Source organism: Dryobates pubescens, chromosome 1 (assembly GCF_014839835.1).
Source record: "Dryobates pubescens isolate bDryPub1 chromosome 1, bDryPub1.pri, whole genome shotgun sequence".
In the NCBI taxonomy this organism is placed as follows: Eukaryota; Metazoa; Chordata; class Aves; order Piciformes; family Picidae; genus Dryobates; species Dryobates pubescens.
In genome coordinates, this window is record NC_071612.1 from 21,228,019 (window position 1) to 21,247,164 (window position 19,146).

Sequence of the window (19,146 nt, forward strand, 5' to 3'; positions counted from 1 at the left end):
CTGTATCTTTCTGTGTATATATTGTAAATACCTGTATATATTGTGTTATATATAACCTGCTTTCCATAGATGCTTGTAAATATATAGCTTGCTCTTTCGACTGGGCTAGTTGTGGTTTCTTACTCTCTGGAGGAGGGAGAGCTAAGCCCTCTCTCAACCTACCACACAGTCAAAGGAAGATGAACTGATACTAGCCCCTTGTCTGTCCAGCACTGTGGGAAATTAGTGGCATTTTTGATCATACCTAATACAGGGGCTTTCTCAGGAACCTGTGTTAGTTGTGCATGAGTGATGTAGGAGCTGAGCTGAATCTCAGTGAGTAATGGGCATCTCTAGTGGGTTTTTGGGGGCTGCCAAACTGAAGACTGTGCAAAGACTGACACAACTCCTTCTGTCAGGCTTTTCCTGCAACTTTGAATGCTAGTATGTCAAATTTCTAGAATAGCTGCTAGCCCTTCACTGCATCATCTTTCCTTCTACCTTGATACATCCTGGGTCATCATCCTGAGCTTTCATCGAAGTAGAGGCTCTCTGCAGTTTTCTTTTTCAGTGTAGGTCTAATATATAAAATAGAAGTAACCAGGTTGGAAGAGACCTTTGAGATCACTGAGTCCAGCCTATCATCCAACACTATCTAATCAACTAAACCATGGCACCAAGCACCCCATCAAGTCTCTTCCTAAACACCTCCAGTGATGGTGACTCCACTACCTCCCTGGGCAGCCCATTCCAATGGCCACTCTCTCTTTCTATGAGGAACTTCTTCCTAACATCCAGCCTAAACCTCCCGTGGAGCAGCTTGAGACTGTGTCCTCTTCTGGTGCTGGTTGCCTGGGAGAAGAGACCAAGCCCCACCTGGCTACACCCTCCCCTCAGGTAGTTGTAGACAGCAATAAGGTCTCCCCTGAGCCTCCTCTTCTCCAGGCCAAGCAACCCCAGCTCCCTCAGCCTCTCCTCACAGGGCTTGTGCTCCAAACCCCTCTCATATATGTGTGTGCATAGCTTTTGTGTGTGTGCATATATATATATAAGTAGAAACATGCTTCCCCTGCACATACGTAGTTTTGATCATGTCTGATACTGAGTTGGGTTTACAACTGTGTGCCAAAAGGATGCTAAACACTTAATCCTAAAGAGAGGGTCAGCTGTGGTGTGTGTTGACCTGGGACAGGCTGAAGGATCCAGAACAGTCAGAATTAAGGCAGCAGAGAACAGCAAGATGTGTAAGTATGTGTTGAATGCTTTATTTTGAAAACTTCTGTCTCTGCTTTTATTCTCTTAGGGTGTTTTGGCTTGAGAGATGAGTTCTGGTAACTGGAGGGTGCAGGATGAAATAGAGGAGAAGGAATCAGTGGCAAATTCTGATCATAGGGCCAGTAAACAAAGTCTGAGCATGGCTGGAGACCCAGGATGAAGCATTTCCACCTTGGGAAGTATAAGTGTGCAGTGGTGGCTTGCATGGATTCTGTTGTTCCTCGGTGTGTCTTTGACTTTGCAGCTCTCTGCTCCTGGTTGAGAAATCAGTTGAAGTTTGGTTGCTGTGCATCCTTCTGCTGCCTTCAGGGTTTTGGTTATTCTGAATGCCACTCGTGCCCGTACTGTCCCTAGTTAGCATGTCTCTTTATTGGGAACTCTGGCCTTGACTTTGGCGTGATTTGCACAACTTAAGCCTTTCCCCCAGTTATCCTTTCTCTTCGTTCTCATCCGTGCAGGCTGTGTGCTCGGGCGGCTGCTGTCAGCACTCAGTGGAAAACCAACACCCACTGCAGCCTATCAGCAGGGATTCCAGAGCTGCTTCTGGGCTGCCTCTTTGTCAGGAGAGCTCAGCCGCGTCTTTGTTTGTGCTCGCTAGCGAGTCAGTGATGCTGCAGGTTTGTTGGGAGCTTTTCTCAGCTGATTTGCTTAGTAACCAGGACAGTTGGCCATTATTTCGCTTGCGTTTTTATTGTGTGTTTTTATGTGCCGCAAGGCACAATATCTCCATGCTGACAAGAATAAGCTAATGCATATCTCTTAGTCAACAGCCTGGGGACTAAAGATTTCTGATTGCAAAAAGGGGAAGAGAAAGGAGCTGAATTTCCCACAGCAATGCAAAAACGAAAACTCAGCCCATTTGTTTGAGCCACGTGGTTCAGAAGGGGGAACTCATACCTAGCACATCGCTCTGCTATGGACAAAGCCGAGCTGATGTTTGTAAATTGCTGCCGTGGTCATTTACATCTGGAAGGAATCCAGCCCGCAGGCACTCCGGCGGTGCCTGGGAATGAATGGCGTGTGACCGAAGAGGTGGCATTGGTCTCTGGGTTGAGTAACAAAGAACCAGCCTGTGCCTGTGTACACGAGAGGGATAAATACCCTAATTTCAGCAGTGGTCCGTGCCAGTGCAGCTGTGTGAAAACTGAGCTGTCACTGGAGACAAAACTTTGTCTGTCTTTTGTTGTGGTGTTGTGAGATTTGGAGCAATGACACGAGGGTGAAAATCAGCCGCCCTACCTAGGCATCTCCCTGGCTGCAACAGCGGGTGCGGGGATGAGGGCAGCGATTCCCGCGTATGCAGAAGAGCAAACACTTTTGATTACTAAAAACTAGGGAGGCAGGAGGAAAAATAAAGCCATGTTTTCTTGGATCAGCCCCCTGCAGAGGCAAAGAGCAGCCTGCCATACGTTGATGGGCTACTTTCATGAATGTGGGAGTCTCGAACAGGCAGAGTGGCTCAGCCTGTCTGTGCTGATGCAGCTGTCAGCCTGTTTGTCTAGAAAACGCTGTTCTGAAAGGTATGATTATTCTAGACTGTTGAGCAAGTTCATCTGTGTGAGTTCATTTCAATAACACCAGCAGTACATGGGGAAGGACTCAAAGAGGGAGGAGAGCGACATTTTTGGTAGCTCTGGGAGGGCAGGAGAGAAGGCCACACTGCCTGTGCAGCAAGGACACCAACAGTGTGTTCTGAAACTCTCAGGACTCTCCTCAGCCTGTACGTGGGGAAGCAGAGGTGTGCAACGTGTCCTGTGCATGTCTGCTCTCCTTGGGGAGACTGCTCTTGGGGCAGTGAAGATGAGAGCCATGTGAGCTGTGGGAGTGGATGCCTTCCTGCCTGCACATGTCCATGCCCTGTGTTGGCCGTGCTTAAGTACTTGTGAGACATCCTTTGAGGGATGCCTCTTTAATGCTTGGCTTTGGTGCTGGGGAAGGCATCCTTCCTCACCTGCCTTGGGAAGGGGCACACACAACACCCCAGGGCAGTGCTGAGGTCTGATTCTGTCCCTGTCAGGTGGAAGTCCCCCTCCTGTGGACAGAGGGCAAGAGGAAATTGGCAGTGGGCTCTGGGGAAACCTTTTGTTTGCTCATGTTATTAGCAAGGAGAGAGGAAATAATGATTTATTGATGCTCCTGTGATTCTCCTACACTGGCCTATGAAGGAAGAAATTTTTTCCTGGCTGATATTCATGGCTTTAATTGAGCTGTAACTTATTCCTGCAGGTCAGCTTGCCTGAGGGGTGCTGGCAGTGCCCCCAGTTCTCTGGTCTGGCACCCGGTCAGCCAGTCTAATCCATGATCGTCAAGGATCACTGCTCTGCTCTCCCCATGCCTCATGGTGTAGCCAAGCTGGTCGTGACAGTCTGTTTATAGAGCCAAGCATTTCTCTGCTGCAGTGTTTTATTTGATTAAACCAAAAATATCTGAGAGGAGTGGGTGGCAGCCAGTCCTTTCTGGGGTGAGATGCCATGTGCATCAATACCTCACCAACATACTCCTCTATTGTCACAGTACCTTGTGCAGAAGATGGTGTCCTGTTGGTGCCTCTGGACTACAGCCTGGTAGCTGTGCCACCCTATACTGATCAAAGAGATATCTGCCTTCAACCTGTGAGGGCAGGCACACATGACCAGTATCTTCCACCACCATCACTGCCCAATCCCTGCCACCTTCTGTGCCTTTCTGGAAACACTGTGACTGTGCCACTGGTGAGCTGGTAACTGGTGAAGAATTTAGTTAACAGCTAGTTAACAGCGGTTGCTCAGGGCTCTGCCAACCCCTACCCGTGCAGATAGCAGCACAGCTTCAGTAAATTCAGCTGAATTCCTGGGCTTTATTGGGTTTGTCTCCTCTGACAGCACATGGTACAGGAATGCCCTTTTCATGCCCTCCCCCGCTTCTGTGTGAGCTTTGGCTTAGCCTGCAGTGAGCAGGATTTCATCCCTGTGTCCTGGAGCATGGGTGGGGGCAGGGTCGGGGTCCTGGCAGTGCAGGGCTAGCACAGCACTGGTGAGAGCAGACTAAGCACTGACCTCTCCTGCCTGAGCTTTAAGGCTCTACTCCATTACCTTGGTGGCAGTCTATGACCCCTCTCTTGCAGGCCAGCTGTGCATGGCCAGGATTGGCAGTGAGGGTGTGGGAAGGCATGGACATGTGCTGCCTGGTGTACCACTTAGGATCTCTGCTGCCTGTGTGCCAGCTGTGAGCATCCCCAGGAGTGGGTGCTTGGCACAGGCAGGAATCCCCTGCCCTGTCATCCCCTGTGGGATGACTGGTCCTCCTGTGTGGCATGGCAAGAATGGTGAGGGACACACATTATCCTGAATTGCTGTGAACAGCTAATCCCTTGAGACCGAGGGAGAAGGAGTTTGTAGGGGGGACAGTGGCAAGCTTGACTTTTGCCCCCATGCAACTCATGCTCCTTCAAACTGCGATGTGCTTTATATGTTCGTTCTTTTCAAACAAAGCAGTTCCATTCTGGTTAACCTGAGGAGAATGTGGACTTCTAATCATGTGTTTTATCCAGGAATACTGGTTTCTATTTTTTAAGTTTATGACTATAGTGCAGGGGATCCCCAATGCTGGGTGTCCTACAAACCCTGAATGTGGGGGAGCCTGTGTGCTGAAGATCCTGCTGCCTGACCAGATCAACTGAGCAAGAGAGGAGGAGTTGATTTTATGAGCAGCATCCACAATGTCATAAAGTGCAAGTGGCAAGTTAATGCTGCTTTTTTATTCCAGCCTTTTTGACAGGGCCCTGTTAATGGAGGTCTGGGGAGCAGAAACAAAGGAAAGAGCACAGCAGCTAAAAGCACTGCTGCATTAGTGTGAAAATGCTGTGTTTTGCCATTAAAGAAATGCCCTCTCCATAGCAAATGGCACTGCACAGTGAGTAGCAGCTCCAGCCCCTGGATTCCTGTAGGCTGTGGATAATGTCAGTGTGCCCTCTGGAAGAAGCCAGATAGGCTGAGCTGTTCAGTAGGATTCTGCATGCTCTAATGTGACCTTTTCTGGGAAAAGGAGAGTGAGAAGGGGTGAGCACTTGTGTGGGTGAAAGCCTGGCTGGGGACAGGGAGAGGAGACACTACAAAGGAGTGTGTTTTGTAGAAGGGATGGTGTTTGAGGTGGTGGTGAATGTGGAGGGGCTACAAGTGGGGAATCAGGGAGTGTGTCATGGTGGGTGTTTGGAGGCTGTAGCAAGAGCTGTGTTGAATTTTGGGGTGGGGAGCTGACCTGGGAGCAATGTGAGGGTGGGTGGGCTGTGCAGAGGGCAGGGATCTCCAGTGCTTAGAGCAGCAGTGTCTTTCTTCTAGGGAGAGCAGTGCTGAGGCTTCTGCAGTGTTCCCCTTTCCCAGAAAAAGCATGCAGCTTGCTGTGATTTTTCTCATCTCAGAAAATGAGATGCATTCTCTGACATGCCTTGCCTTTCCTTTTAACACTCCCTTAAATGGTTCAAATGTGCTTTGCTCCATTTCCTTACTCAGAGCTGCAGTTACAGGTGGTGAAATGTTCCCTAGGCCATATGGGGCTGCTTGGAGGCTTCATCCCAAAGCTGGGTTTAGAGTGTTGGTTGTGTGTGTTAGATCTGTTTTAGCACACCTGGGTTTATTTTAAAGTTTTTCCCAGGTGTTTGCTTCCATCTCTCTCTTTCTGGGGAAAAAGAATCCAACCCAAAAAAATCCTCCTACAAGATTTCTTTTTCGAAGCTGAGTATGGCAGAGAGGGCCTCTCATCCCCACCTTGTTTGGAGGTGTTTTGGTTTTTCTTTTTTTGTTTTTGTTTTCATTCCCCAGCAGTCTGCAGTAGCTGTTAATCCACATTTGGTTTAGCAATTAATCAGAATATAAATAATACATAGCACGTTATCAGAAAACTGCACACCAGTGCTACGGAGGCAGCCACTTCAGGCCCCGGCAGGGAGGGCTTGCCTTCTGCTGCTCTGCAGCCCCCGAAGGCCAATTAAGGTGCATCCTTGATGAGATTCCAGCCGTTCCTGGCCTGGATAAATGGTGGTTCTGATGCAGGGGGGGTGGGGGCAAAGCAAGTGAAGATGAAGGAAGTTTTAGTTTTCAAAGAGCAGAAATGAACACGGGAGTCCACGCACTCCCTTCCTGCCCTGTGTGCCTGGGTTGAGGCCCCCGGTGGTGCTGCTGAATGGATGGTGCAGGCACCACTCGGTTTACAGAGACCTGTGGGTCTGCTCGATCCAGAGCAAAGACTCAGCAGTGTCCTTCAGCCTTAGTTCTGAGAAGGTCTTTTTCTTCTGAAGGCATGTCAACTGATGATAAAGCATTGGATATCCCAAATGTGAGAAACCTGCTTTACCTTCCCGTGCTTCCTCACTACAGCTTTCCCAGTCTCTTGGCTAAGCCCTGAGATTGTCATCCTTGGTACTTCTTGTTTCAAGGCTGGTGTTTATTTCAGCTGCAGTAACGAGTGCTAAACTGGCTGGCAGGAGGAATAAATGTTGCTATGACAGTTTGGGTGGAGATTTGGAAAAGGCACTTCAAGTTCCAAAACAAGTATAAAAACCATCATGAAAAAAGACAGCAAAAATGCAAACCCAGAGCCAACGGACTCCAAAAGACCTCAGATTTTGTCTTTGTAACATTCCCAGCTGTGTATTTGTTCCACAGTAGGGCAGCAAGGGCAGCAGTAACTGAGTTTGGAGTAAGCTGGGCTTTGCAGTGGGATCTCAAAAGCTCCCTGCAGCAGGCTGAATATTCAAGGTTGCTGTGTTGTCCAGAAGCTCTGTCCCTGTTGGATTTCAGTGCTTATAACAGTGACTTTTCCAAACATAAAGCTTGAATGTGCAGACTCAATTCGAAGCACAGCTTCAGATATGTTTCCTCTGGAGGAAGGAAGGAAAAGTGAGATGGTTCTGAGGTGGGGTTCTGATCTGGGAGCTGTTTTTTGGCCTCTTGGCTCCTGTGGTGCCTGCTCTGGAGGTTTCCTGTACTGTCATCCATCCTGCCCTGAGCTCTGGTGCACAAGAAGTGCAGCTGAAGCAGAGCAGTAACATGTGGGGTGTTGCATTTCTCAGGTGCTGGAGCAAGATGTGGTTCTCCAGTCTATTGACCGTGCCATCGAGGCTGTGCACAATGCGGCAATGAAAAATGGGGGAAAGTACAACCTGGAGCAGAGAGATGTCCTCCAGTAAGTATGCCAGGCACTGGGAGAGCTGGCAGATGGGGGTGGTCAGTGTGTGATGCTTGTGTCTTTTCTATTCTTGGGGGTCGAGTTGGATGTCTTTGATTTGAGTCCCTGTGCTGCAAAGTGCTGATGCAGTCGGAGAGCTTCCCAGTTTCTGAGCTCGTAGCTGGTGCTGCTCCTCCTTGTCAGCTGCTTCCAGCAGAGCAGTGCTTTGGTCTTCCCCCCCCCTCCCCTTCTGCACGTAATGAAGAGGAAACTCGGAAGTTGCTTTGTAGGCTTGGAGGAAAAATCCTGAACCTTTCTGGATGCATTTTCTCCTGTAGGCTTGGAGGAGAAATCCAAAACCTTTCTGGATGCATTTTCTCCTCTCTACCAGCCAGAAGTAGTTGGCATGTGGCACAGGGTCCTTAATATGTTCTCAGATAATTGTCTGTGAGAAGAATTTGTGTTGTTCTCTGGCACCTTGCACTCGGCGCTGAGGCACGCCGGTTTAATCTCCCTTGAACAGCAATTCCAAAGCGCAGGCAATTTCTGAAGCTCGCAGTGCAATATGTGACTCTCCCCCAAGGAAAAGGCATTTTTCTCCAGCGAGCTGATGAATAAATCATGGGCTCTTGCAAAGCCTCTTCCTTCCTCCCCCAGAAGTGCTGCCTTAGTTGTTAATGAAACCGGAGTTGGCGTTCAGAGTAACGTAAGCCGTCCTGGTGCGTACGGCCCGAGCACAATACATCACTTGAAAACATCATTGAAGTGTTGTGGCATGGCCGCTCCCTGCCTTGAGCTCTGCTGTGCCTGATGCTGTTGTTCTGTTGCAGAAAACTGATCCATCACCGCAAGGAGACCGTGTCCCGCAAGAGTCACTCCCCCACCCCGCAGGGCATGGTGATGACGCAGTCCTCCAGCGATCACCACCTGGACGTGGCACGGCAGCCCAACGGGGTGTGCCGGACCGGCTACGAGCGGCACCACAGCCTCCCGAACACCGAGTTTGAGGAGGAGGACGAAGGGCTCTATCAGGTAACAGCGGATGGACGCTTTCTAGGTTCCTTCTCAGTTGGTGTGACGTCACTTGTCCTGCTTATCAAAATGCCTTTGCAGCCGAAGCCATGAGAGAGCTGCCAAACAGAAAGGGACCTGAGGGTGCTGATTGACAGCCGCCTGAACATGAGCCAGCAGTGTGCCCAGGTGGCCAAGAAGGCCAATGGCATCCTGGCATGCATCAAGAATAGTGTGGCCAGCAAGAGCAGGGAAGTCATTGTGCCCCTGTACTCCGCACTGGTTAGGCCACCCCTTGGGTACTGTGTCCAGTTCTGGGCCCCTCAGTTTAGGAAGGACATTGAGACACTTGAATGTGTCCAGAGAAGGGCAACGAGGCTGGGGAGAGGCCTTGAGCACAAGCCCTATGAGGAGAGGCTGAGGGAGCTGGGGTTACTTAGCCTGGAGAAGAGGAGGCTCAGGGGAGACCTCATTGCTGTCTACAAATACCTGAAGGGTGGTTGTAGCCAGGAGGGAGTTGGCCTCTTCTCCCAGGCAACCAGAACAAGAGGACACAGTCTCAAGCTGTACCAGGGGAAGTTTAGACTCGAAGTGAGGAGAAAGTTCTTCACAGACAGAGTCGTTAGCCATTGGAATGTGCTGCCCAGGGAGGTGGTGGAGTCCCCATCCCTGGAGATGTTCAAGAGGGGATTGGATGTGGCACTTGGTGCCATGGTTTAGTCATGAGGTCTGTGGTGACAGCTTGGACTTGATGATCCTCGAGGTCTCTTCCAACCTTGGTGATTCTGTGTTTGTACCACTTGTGGGTTACGGCAGTGGAAATTGATGTGAGAAGTCTGGAACAGCCCCTCTGCCACTTGTGATGCATTTCAGGATCCTCAAGGGTCCATGGTTTTATGGTGACCTGTGAGATCCGCTCTGTACTGTGTGGCTGTCTCTTGACAATTTTTTTTAAGAGCTGCAAACTCCCCAGAGAGCACTTTGAAACACAGTTTTGATGTGAGCAGCAGAACTCCCTCCAAGTACTCAGCACTGCTTTGTTTTCCCCTTGTTAAAGCTGCACGACAAGATCTTTGGTCCTTAAACACTATATCTGCTGCGGCTGCTTATTTTTGCTACCCAAAACAACAGCAGCAACAACAGAACAGAAATCAAAGATCCTGCTGTGTCTGAATGTTCCTTGTCATGAAGAATTAAAGGTAAATTGCAGGAAATGTGATTGGAGCAGATTTTTTTATCTCAGCGACACACAGTTCCAAGGCTACTGTGTGGCGCCAGTGAGACTTCAAAGAGGTAGCCCAGGATGGATGCAGCGGTTGTTGGAGGTGAGTGATGTGGCTGATTACACCGTGTAGGTACAGCCAAGCAAGGATGAGCACAGGGATTTTTTTTCTCCTACAGATGAACATGCATGCTGTAGTTTTTCTTCATCTCTCTGGGTAAGTGTTTGGAGGCAGTGTTTATGAAGTACTGATGTGCTGTCGTTCCGAGCAGATGAGGCTTGTTTTACACTTGAAGAACTCCGAGTCTGCAGAGATGAAAGGTAGCTCTGGCTCATGCAGAACATGGCAGTCCCTACAAACACCATTTTATTCCTTGGTGTTTGTTTTCTTTTCTGGGCAGCCAAACTGTCTCCTTTCTCAAGCCCCTTGCATTATGACCTAAGTGAATGGAGCACCTTACAGCCAATTCTCCCTCCTGCTTCCCTGCCTTTATCTGCTCTGTGGTTTGAGCACTTGCCAAAAAGGAACAGGACATACTCCTTGGCTGACAAAAAGCTGTTCCTGTCTGATGGCACTGAGGATGCAGTCAAAGAGTTTCCAGCTTAGCCCTGTTCTGAATGGGCTCCTTGAGATCTCTCAGCTTGGCTCAGGGTTTTCCTATGTGCTTTGAAGTACAAAATGGAGGAAGCAACATTGCTTTCTTCCACTGGTTGTGCAGCTGCCGAAGAGGAGACCTGCTGAAACCCAAACTTTCTCACTAGCTCCAGAGAAGCAGAGGTCCTGGGCTATGCTTTTACCTGCTTGCAATTTTCATGTGCATTCAATGTTTGCATCTGAAAACTTAAGCAAAATTTGAAGTGCAAATTTCCTGTTGGTGGCTTCGCTCCTAGAGCTGAACTGGCTGAAGTACTTGGTGATGGCACCTGTGCCTCTCTTCTGTTCCTCTGTAGTTAGCATAAGATAGGAAGCTGGGGCAGTTAGGTACCAGCTGTGAAGGGAGGAGGTTGTGCTCTCAGGAGTGTTCTAGTCATCACCTGCTGTATTTGTGCATGCTCAATAGGTTTGTGATGCTTGCTCCAGAAGCCTTTGCTGCATGCCAGTGAATCTGGCCTGGCAGAGTTTGCCTAGAGGAGGTGTTGGTGGGGGCTTGTTAGTTTGTTATTGTTTTTTTTTAAAAGATCTTATTGTCATAGCATTGTTCCCAGGAGTCTCTGCCTGCCCATCTAGGAAGGGGATGGGAGTGTTGTGGCTGAGTCAGTCTTAACCAGTGCAGGGAACGGAGACTCTGCTAGCAGTTGCTGCAAAATGGAGGAGGAAGCACATATGTAAAATCTGTGGATTTGGGGAAGTTCACAGCCCCCTTGTAGAGGCCTGTGGAAGGGGAGGCTTTCAACAAGTGTTTAGGCACTTCTCTCTACATCTGAGCTGCAGGACCTCCTTCACGGTCACCTTCCCTGCAGCAGCTGGACAGGAGAGGTTTTCTCCCTTTTCATTGGAGGATATTTAGTGTTCTAGGTTGTCCTCCTGGCCCTATACAGCATCTGGGATACAGGGTGTGGAGGGAAGGGATGGCCATCAGTTACTCCTTGCAACTCCTGACTCTCTGGCAGCTCGCTGCTTGGGCAGGCACCAGCATGGGGAAATTCATGTGATGCTTCACATTCTTTGCTGCTTGGACTGTGGTGTGTGGCCATCTAAATGAGGCTGGCAGGGCTCTGAGCTAACATTAGCTCTTCATCCCTTAATTTAAGCACTAGTCCATGATGGCTGTGTTAAACTTGCACAGTAAATTTGGAAGAGAAAATGAAGCTATGGAAATACTCTGGAATGACCCAACCCAAATAATGTCAGGCAGCTGCTCTGAGCCTGCCTGCTAAATCCCATTGCTTTGGTAAGTGTGGCCATGCCATGCCAAGCAGCTCAGACTCGTGCTGTAGCTCCATGGCTCTGCAGAGAGCGCTCTGCTCTTAGCACAGCTGAGCTTTCCAGATTTGGGACCAGCCTTCCAGTCACACAATGCAGAGACCCCTCCTGATCTGTTTGGCCTCTCTCAGCTATGCAATCTCTCTTTTGGATTAACATGGATCATTTCTGAAGCTGTATGCAGGTATCATATAGCACTTTACTGGGAGAACAATGTGGGATGGATTGACAAGAGCAGAAGAGCTGGGAGTATGCAGCAGTACTTCATGCCAATCCACCAGCTGAAGGTGTTCCCAAAGAAGTGACTTCTTGTGTAACATAGTAAAAGGTTGGCTGTATTAGGTTGGTGTATTAGGGTGGAGAAAGAGACCAAGAGATCCCTTTTTAACAGGCTTTGTAAGCCATACAAACTGCTTTGTCTTCTCTTGTCTGGTAGGGTGCAGACATGGGCTGTGAGCTCTGTATTGTCAGCTTTTGGCATTGAGTCTTGAACATTTAAGGTGGCTCCTGAAGGCCTCTTATTTACAGGAATAAGTTTGCTCCCATTTCAGAGGAGGTTTCTTCCCTCCCTGGATCCAGGTGGGGGAAAAAGTACATTTTTCACTGTTGCTGTGAGCTATTTATGATGGAGACCTCTGAGGGACCTGCCTTAGTTCTGACTGTGGGGACTGGCAGTGCTCTGTGCCCAGTGTGGCTGTTCAGCATTGACAGGTTACAGACAAACTTCTCATTCAGGGCTAAGCAAACATGGAAAATTGACTTTGTGTGATGGCCTGAATGTTACTATAGATTCCAGCTGGCTTCAGCCTGAGCTAATGGTGGTGTTCAGGCTATCACCTCCTTTCTTGTGCTGCCCTGAGTGTTTTTACTGCAGGCAACGGTTGCAATATGCCATAAAACCAGAAGCATGTTTCAGGCAGAAGGCTGTGAATCACCGAAGTCCTAAGAGACCCCAAACCGAGTCTCCTGGCCTTGAGCTGCTGGGTTGTGAGGATTAGAGTATTGATGCAATGTGCTCCTACCTAGATTGGCTGCTGTGTTCAGCAGTGTCCTGCTGATCAGAGGTTAACCCCGAGGTTACACCTCACTGCAGTAATTCTGGGTGAAAATGATGTCAGCGATCATGTTGCTTGGCTCTGACAGGAAAAGGTGAGTGTAGGAATCTGGATCTTGAGCTCATAGGCTGCCAGCTTGGCATTTCCTAGGAGAGAGACTTACAGGAGAAACCCTGGATGTGAATAGTTAATTCAACTCCCTGGCAAAAAATTTTCCCAGCAGGTAGCATAGGACTGCACAGAGGGTCTAACCCTGCCTTTTCCCTGCGTGAGCAGAAATAGCTCTGCAAGCATGGAAAAGGCATTTACACGTCTCCAGTCCTTGGCTTTGTCTTTCTGCAGGGGTATTTGTAGCTGATGTAATGAATCTCTCTGGAACAGTGTCTAAATACACGCTCTGTTTGCAGCCTCTGTGGAGCTATTGAGAGTAATGTGGAGTCATGGTGAGTGTGTGGGATCACATTTGGAATAAAGGAGGAGTAAATGCTTGACAGGTCTACACGACATATGTGCCGTGTGCTGCTGAACACAGCAATTAAACAAGGGCTGCTTTGCCTGTCACAGGGAGGGGATGAAGCCCGCCCAAGTCCTGCTTTGTTGTTCTAGGAAGCTGCCTATTAATATCTGTCCTCCTGAGAAAACTTCCCTGAATGATGAGAGAGATGTAAGGACAAAGCTACACACGCACGCGAGAAGAAAGGTTTCATAACAGAGGATGTCTTTATTGTCAACCTGCTTTGATTGCTCTGAAATCTTTCCTTCTAGATCCCACATCAGGCCCGGCGTGCAGCTCCCATCACCCCCCCACCTCCAGAGAAACACAAGAACCCACAGATTGCTGCTCCTGTTAAAAGTAAGGACAAACCTGGGCACCAAACGGGCACTGGGCGGTGGGACAGCCATGCTGCCCGGGTGCTTTTGCTCTGTGCTTCGAAGAGCATCCTTACATAAATCCTGGACTTCTGTAGGTTTTAATGCTGATGATCATGAGGTGTTGGCCAGTGGTCTTTCAAGCCCACACTAATCTGGGAGGATCTGGCCAGCCTGGCATTTGTGGATGGGTACTAGGTACAGCATCATCCCAGTCTGCCAGTTCTGGTGTCCCTGGGGAACATGGTGCTCTCCGAGGAGCACCTCTGCCTGCTCCTGTGGCTAGTCAGGCCAGTGCACAGCGTCAGTGATGTAAGATCCTTGTAGGTGTTTTTCTCCCACAGACATCCAGGCCATCTCCAGCAAGGCAGAGGGAGTTTTCCTTGGCAGTGCAGAGTGTAGTAGTTCACCAGGGGGAGCTCATTGGTAGTGGTTTTGGGACAGGCTCAAGTCTCGCTTTTGGCTCACACAGTCTGTTGGATGTTTGTAGAGTGTTCAGGTGGGATTTCCATAAAATCAATAGCTGCAAGGAGCAATAACAATACCAGGGACACAGCTGCCTATGTGGCACCCACAGGCAGGGGAGCACTTCACAGCAGGACCACAGATGGGGCTAGGGCAGGAGCTTCTCATCTTCAGCATGTCTGGGCTGGCAGAGGCAGTGGTCATCTTGCTGAGCTGCTGTCAGCTTCCCAAATGCTCTCCTGTGCTGTGACAATTAAGCTGTTAGTGACACACAGCCTATCTCAAGCCCACTCATGTCTCCTTTTGAGGAGCAGGACAGAGCTGTTGACTTGCAGGTAGCTAATTGAAACTTGGCCACCAGCTTACTTAATGGTACTTAATGGTATTGAGCCATTTTTCACCCTGGTAGTGGGAGTTCACAAAGGTCAGTTTTCTCCAACACATTAACTTGATTTAATGAAGCATGATGGGAGCTATGATTCATGAATGCTCGTCTGTGAGGAGGAGGAAGAAAGAGGAATGCTGAACCCCTATGGGAGGGAAGGGTCCTGTTTTCATGCCCAGCTTGTGCTTGTCTTGGGGTGAAGTGGTAGATGGAGTAGTAGAGGAATTCCAGGGCGAAGGGGGTGAGAAGGATTGGAATTGCTTGCAGAGGTGTAGCAAAAGCATTTCTCATGTCTGTCTCGCTGACCCATCCTTGGGTGTCTGGGAAACTTCCTTCTCTGTGAACTGGGCTCCCCCATGGGTGTGCTGCTTCTCTTCCAGGACTATCATCAGCATGTTTGACCAAATAACTGTTGTTGTAGTCAGGGAAGGACTTAGGTACACTTCTGCCCCCTAGAAACTAATGGGTAAGATTTACCCAAACTATATATTAGACCCAGTTAAAGGACAGAAGAATCTTAACATCATTTTGCTTGTAGTAGAGTCTTTTTTTGTTGGAAGGTGGGACAGCTACCACTGCTTAGAGCTAGTCAAAACTAGATGTAGGTGTGGAAGGGAGAAGTACAGCAAAGCAGATAATGTGGAGGCTTGGGAAAGTGGTGAGTGCTAACAGGGCTCGTGATCAAACGTTGGAGAGTGCTGAAAGACACACCAGAAGTGTTGTCAGCCAAATGTTTCTTCCACCACTGGTGCTAACCATGGTGTGCACTTAGTGAGGTGTGTGCAAGAGGGAGGCGTGGGCTGGCATGTCAAGACTTTGGTGTCTTGCAATTCTCAGGCACCATCATTCAAAGTGAGGGCTTAGATCATGAACACAGAAAAAGACCCTTGCTAAGCCAAGAGAAAAAGACTTTTCTGTCCCTTAATCCTGTTTCCTCCCTCTCTTCCGTAAAACACTAAGCCCTTTGATGGGTATTCATCTCAATAGAGTACTTTTCCCCTTTTTAAAGAGGTGATTGTGCAGGAATGCTCCAGAGAGAACTGGTACAATTTTGCTTTGAGATAAGTGAGGCAGGAAGAGCAGTTAAACTGCTCTGGTGGCATGCACAATGAGCCTTTTAATGGGCTGTGCTGCAGCAATTTGGTTTTTTTCCTCTTTATTCCTTTGATGCTGTTGCTAAGGCTTTTTTAATTGTTTCCTTTCAGACACTGTTGAAATTATCACTGGGTCAGCTTCTAGTGCCTCCTCCATGAGCACAACATCCTTGGATACCTTGTACACTGCTTCTTCTGTGTCCGAGACCGCTCTCCCAACGGCCACCTCCAGTCCTGCCAACACGCCGCCCCCTGTCCCGAGCCGCAGTGTCCACACCACCATAACGCGCAATCTGGACACTGGCTCCGTGACCCACTCCCGCTATGGGACCTCCCCGAAGGATGGCTCCAGCAAATCTCCTCAGAACAAGAGGGCTGCCCCGGCACCACCAGCTGAAGGAGGGACCCAGAGGTCCCACGCTGTGGATGGGGAGAAGACTTCTCAGGTGAAGAAAGCTGCCCCAAACCCCCCTGCAGGCCTGGATGCCTTCAACAACCTCTGCCTAGAGGATAAGAAGACAACTGCTGTAGAGCCAGTGCCACCAGAGCCCAGTGGCCTGGTGGCATCCGTGCCCAAGACAATAGGTGCTGAACTGATCGAGCTGGTGCGCAGGAACACCCACCTCAGCTACGAGCTGTCCCGCGTGGCCATCGGCGTGGTCATCGGCCACATCCAGACCTCCATCCCGGTAACAAGCAACATCATGGAGCAGATTCTCATCTCTGTGGTGGAGAGCAAGGTAACCTGTGGCTGGGGTGGCTGCTGCAAACTGCCTCCTGGCATCAGGCAGAAGTGTTGAGCTCCCCTAATGTTTGGGATGGAGGAGTGCAGCTTGATCCTAAAGGAAAGGGGAGAAGTGCTAGAGGGGAGTAAATGTCTAGCCACGGGAACCAAGGGTTTAAACCAGGTCCAAGTCCTGGTAGCAGGGAAATGGCAAACAGATGAGTGTTTCTCCAGCAGGTTGTACAGCTGAGAGGGCCCTTGGTGCTGGGAAGCACTGGTGGACTGTGGTGGAGAGGTGAGTGTCTCAGGCAAGAATGTGGCTTAGAGAGAATGTGATGTGGTGGATGGTGACAAACTGAACCACATGAGGCAGGAGGTGCCAGCCTTTCAGGTCCCAGGGGAACAGCACTGGTGACAAAGCAGGGTGAGAATGGATGCAGTGGGACTTGATGTGCGCTGAGAAACCTCTGGTGCAAGTTGCTGACCACTTGATTTTGAAGGCTCCCAGAGAACTATTGTGGCAGCATACAATCAGAGAAAGAACCAAAAGGTGACTTTTTAATACAGTATTTTCTGTTATGAATGTGGCAAATGGAAGGTGAGGAAAATGAGGACTTTTCAGTAAGTGCTTCTGTATAGAAGCCTTCTATAAAATAATGTCATTGTCTACATTTGTTTTCTTCTGTGGTGCTTTGCTTTTTCTGTGGTAGCTTCAGCAAGCCTATGCATGCCATAAGTCTGCATGGATTCTTGTCTCTGACAATGGAGCACCCAAAACTTCTCAATGTCTTGCCTGGTCTTTCATTGAAGTGATGAAAACTAGTTTTCTGTAGCTGTGAACCTCTCTTCTTAGTCCACAATGCACACCTCAGCCCTGCTGCTTTTTAAACATCATGGAAGAGTCGTTTTTCAGCCACTGGAGGAAGAGCATTGTCTTGAGCATGTCCCAAATAAACCCTATGTCAAAAAGACTGGATATTCCTCTTTCCTCTGCAGCAGATATGCATGAGGGGAAATGAAAGGATGTGTCTTGCAGCAGTCATTGAAATGGTGAAGTGCACCTGAGCACCTGAGTTGTAGGGATAATAATTTTCAGCTCCCACTTGCTAAATACAGCCCCAAGGACTGCTTCATATAAACATCTAAGATTGGAGTTCCATTGCTAATGGCAAGATTATAATGAACTGTTCAGAGGCATCTGAATATGGAAAGCTCATGGCATTCAAATTTTAGATCAAATCATAATCTGGTTAGCACTGCATAGAGAGGGTCCTATAAGCAATCATTGAGTCTCCGTTTGTGGCTGTAACCCAACAGTTCATTGCTTCCTCCTTCAGGAACAATCCCATGTCAAGGTGCAATCTAGATTCAGCAAAAAAATTTAGCTGTTTCAAGCAAATGCTCTGCCTCTGACTCACATGCTAAGGTCTTCCATTTTCTGTTATTTGGACCTGGGACAAGATTTGACTATTTTTATCTTTAATACCTGTTCTCAGGATACAATAGACCTAATTCCACAAAAGTGACAGCTCTCTGCAGAGGGGATTTGAAAACTTCAATTCCGTGGCCATTGCCACAGACCAGCCTGAGAAAGATGGGAAGAAATTGTGATGTTGGTGCGGGGACAAGTGTGGATCTTCTTATAAGTGGTACAGTATCTGTCATCTAGGACAACCACTGGACTTACAAAAGCCCAGTTCTGTGTGGAAGCAGTGCAGAAAGTCCTGTCCCATCTCTTCATACCTCATCATGCCTATCTGGAGCAGTCTTGCTTTCAGGAGAGCCTGGGTGGGCTTTGCACAGTGTTCAGGTGTAAACGTGGTGGTGGTTTTTCCTCCATGTCCCAAGCAGAAGATGTGGCTCTGCTGGTACCTAGGTGCCTGGTGATGGATGAGGTTGTTCACCTGGTGTAGAAGGCAGCTCTAACAGTTGAAAGAGCAACCGTGTGGGTGGCTGTACTGCCATGGCCTCGCGAGCGCTGTTTAATGGTACAGATCATTACTGCTGATTTTTGTATTGTTCATTACACAAAATCATTCCAAGATCTCAGGGGCTTTGTGTAGAATTGTTGCTGAGCCATCAGTTCTAGCTTAAGGGCTTTTCTATTTAATTTGTAACTTCTGAAATCCCTCTACAGTCCAATCTGTGAAAACATGGTCAATTCTTTTGCATATTTTCAAGGTTTTTCTTCCACTCCCTAAGACAGAGTGAGAGATCAGCTTTGATTTAAAGCTTTGGTCTGTTCCTTGTATTTATCACACCTGCTTCAACCCTTTGCATCATGTTCTTTAATTAGTTTTATCCTGTCTATGCCTACACCAGTCTTAATTTGAAGTCACATCACTGGTTTACTAAATCAATTCCAGAATCCACTGCCTCGTTCCTATCCCCAGTGCCTCCTGGAGGTTGAATTGCAGTGGGACTTCTCTCTTATTTACCTTGCTGTTCCTCCAGCATAGAGTCTGCCCAGGCACATCTTTTCAAGAGAACAAAAGACCTTTCTTCTGGGACAGCATCATGCTGCTTTTGGAGGGGAAGGTCCTGTTTGTGGAGGGTTAACATAAGGCTACACTGGGGGAACAGCAAAGACAAGGAGGATGCTGAGGTGCTCATGCTTCAGAAAAGATGTTTCAGAGGTATCATACTACTTGAAGAAGCCTGATCATCAGGAGAAAATGTGCTGAGTTGGTGTGGTGGATTGGAGATTCCCCCCAACATTAAATTTTGCCAGACCAGCTCAGTTGGAAGCAAATGAAGCTGTGTTTACAAGCAAAACTACAATCTACAGTGAAATGCAATGAATATGTACAAACTATACAGTGTTTACAAATATTTACAGGTATTTACAGTATATAAACAGCACAAGAGCCCCCTTGGCCAAAGACCAGGGGAGCTGCTACAGCTTTTCCCTCCCTGCCCCCTCCTTACCCCCCTGTACACAAAGGGACAAGAGGAAAGAGCAGTGAGAAGTTGTTCTTAATAACCAGTCACAACAAAAGCA

General features: G+C 48.6%; 1 protein-coding gene across 1 annotated transcript in view; it reads left to right on the top strand.

Moving 5' to 3' along the window:
* The window catches only part of NCKIPSD (NCK interacting protein with SH3 domain), a 58,762-nt gene that overhangs the window by 17,166 nt on the left and 22,450 nt on the right, over positions 1 to 19,146 (top strand). The window contains exons 2-5 of the mRNA XM_054162582.1: positions 7,301 to 7,413; positions 8,226 to 8,427; positions 13,373 to 13,460; positions 15,533 to 16,161. Coding sequence (XP_054018557.1) covers positions 7,301 to 7,413; positions 8,226 to 8,427; positions 13,373 to 13,460; positions 15,533 to 16,161 — 1,032 coding nt within the window. The remainder of the gene's footprint in view (positions 1 to 7,300; positions 7,414 to 8,225; positions 8,428 to 13,372; positions 13,461 to 15,532; positions 16,162 to 19,146) is intronic.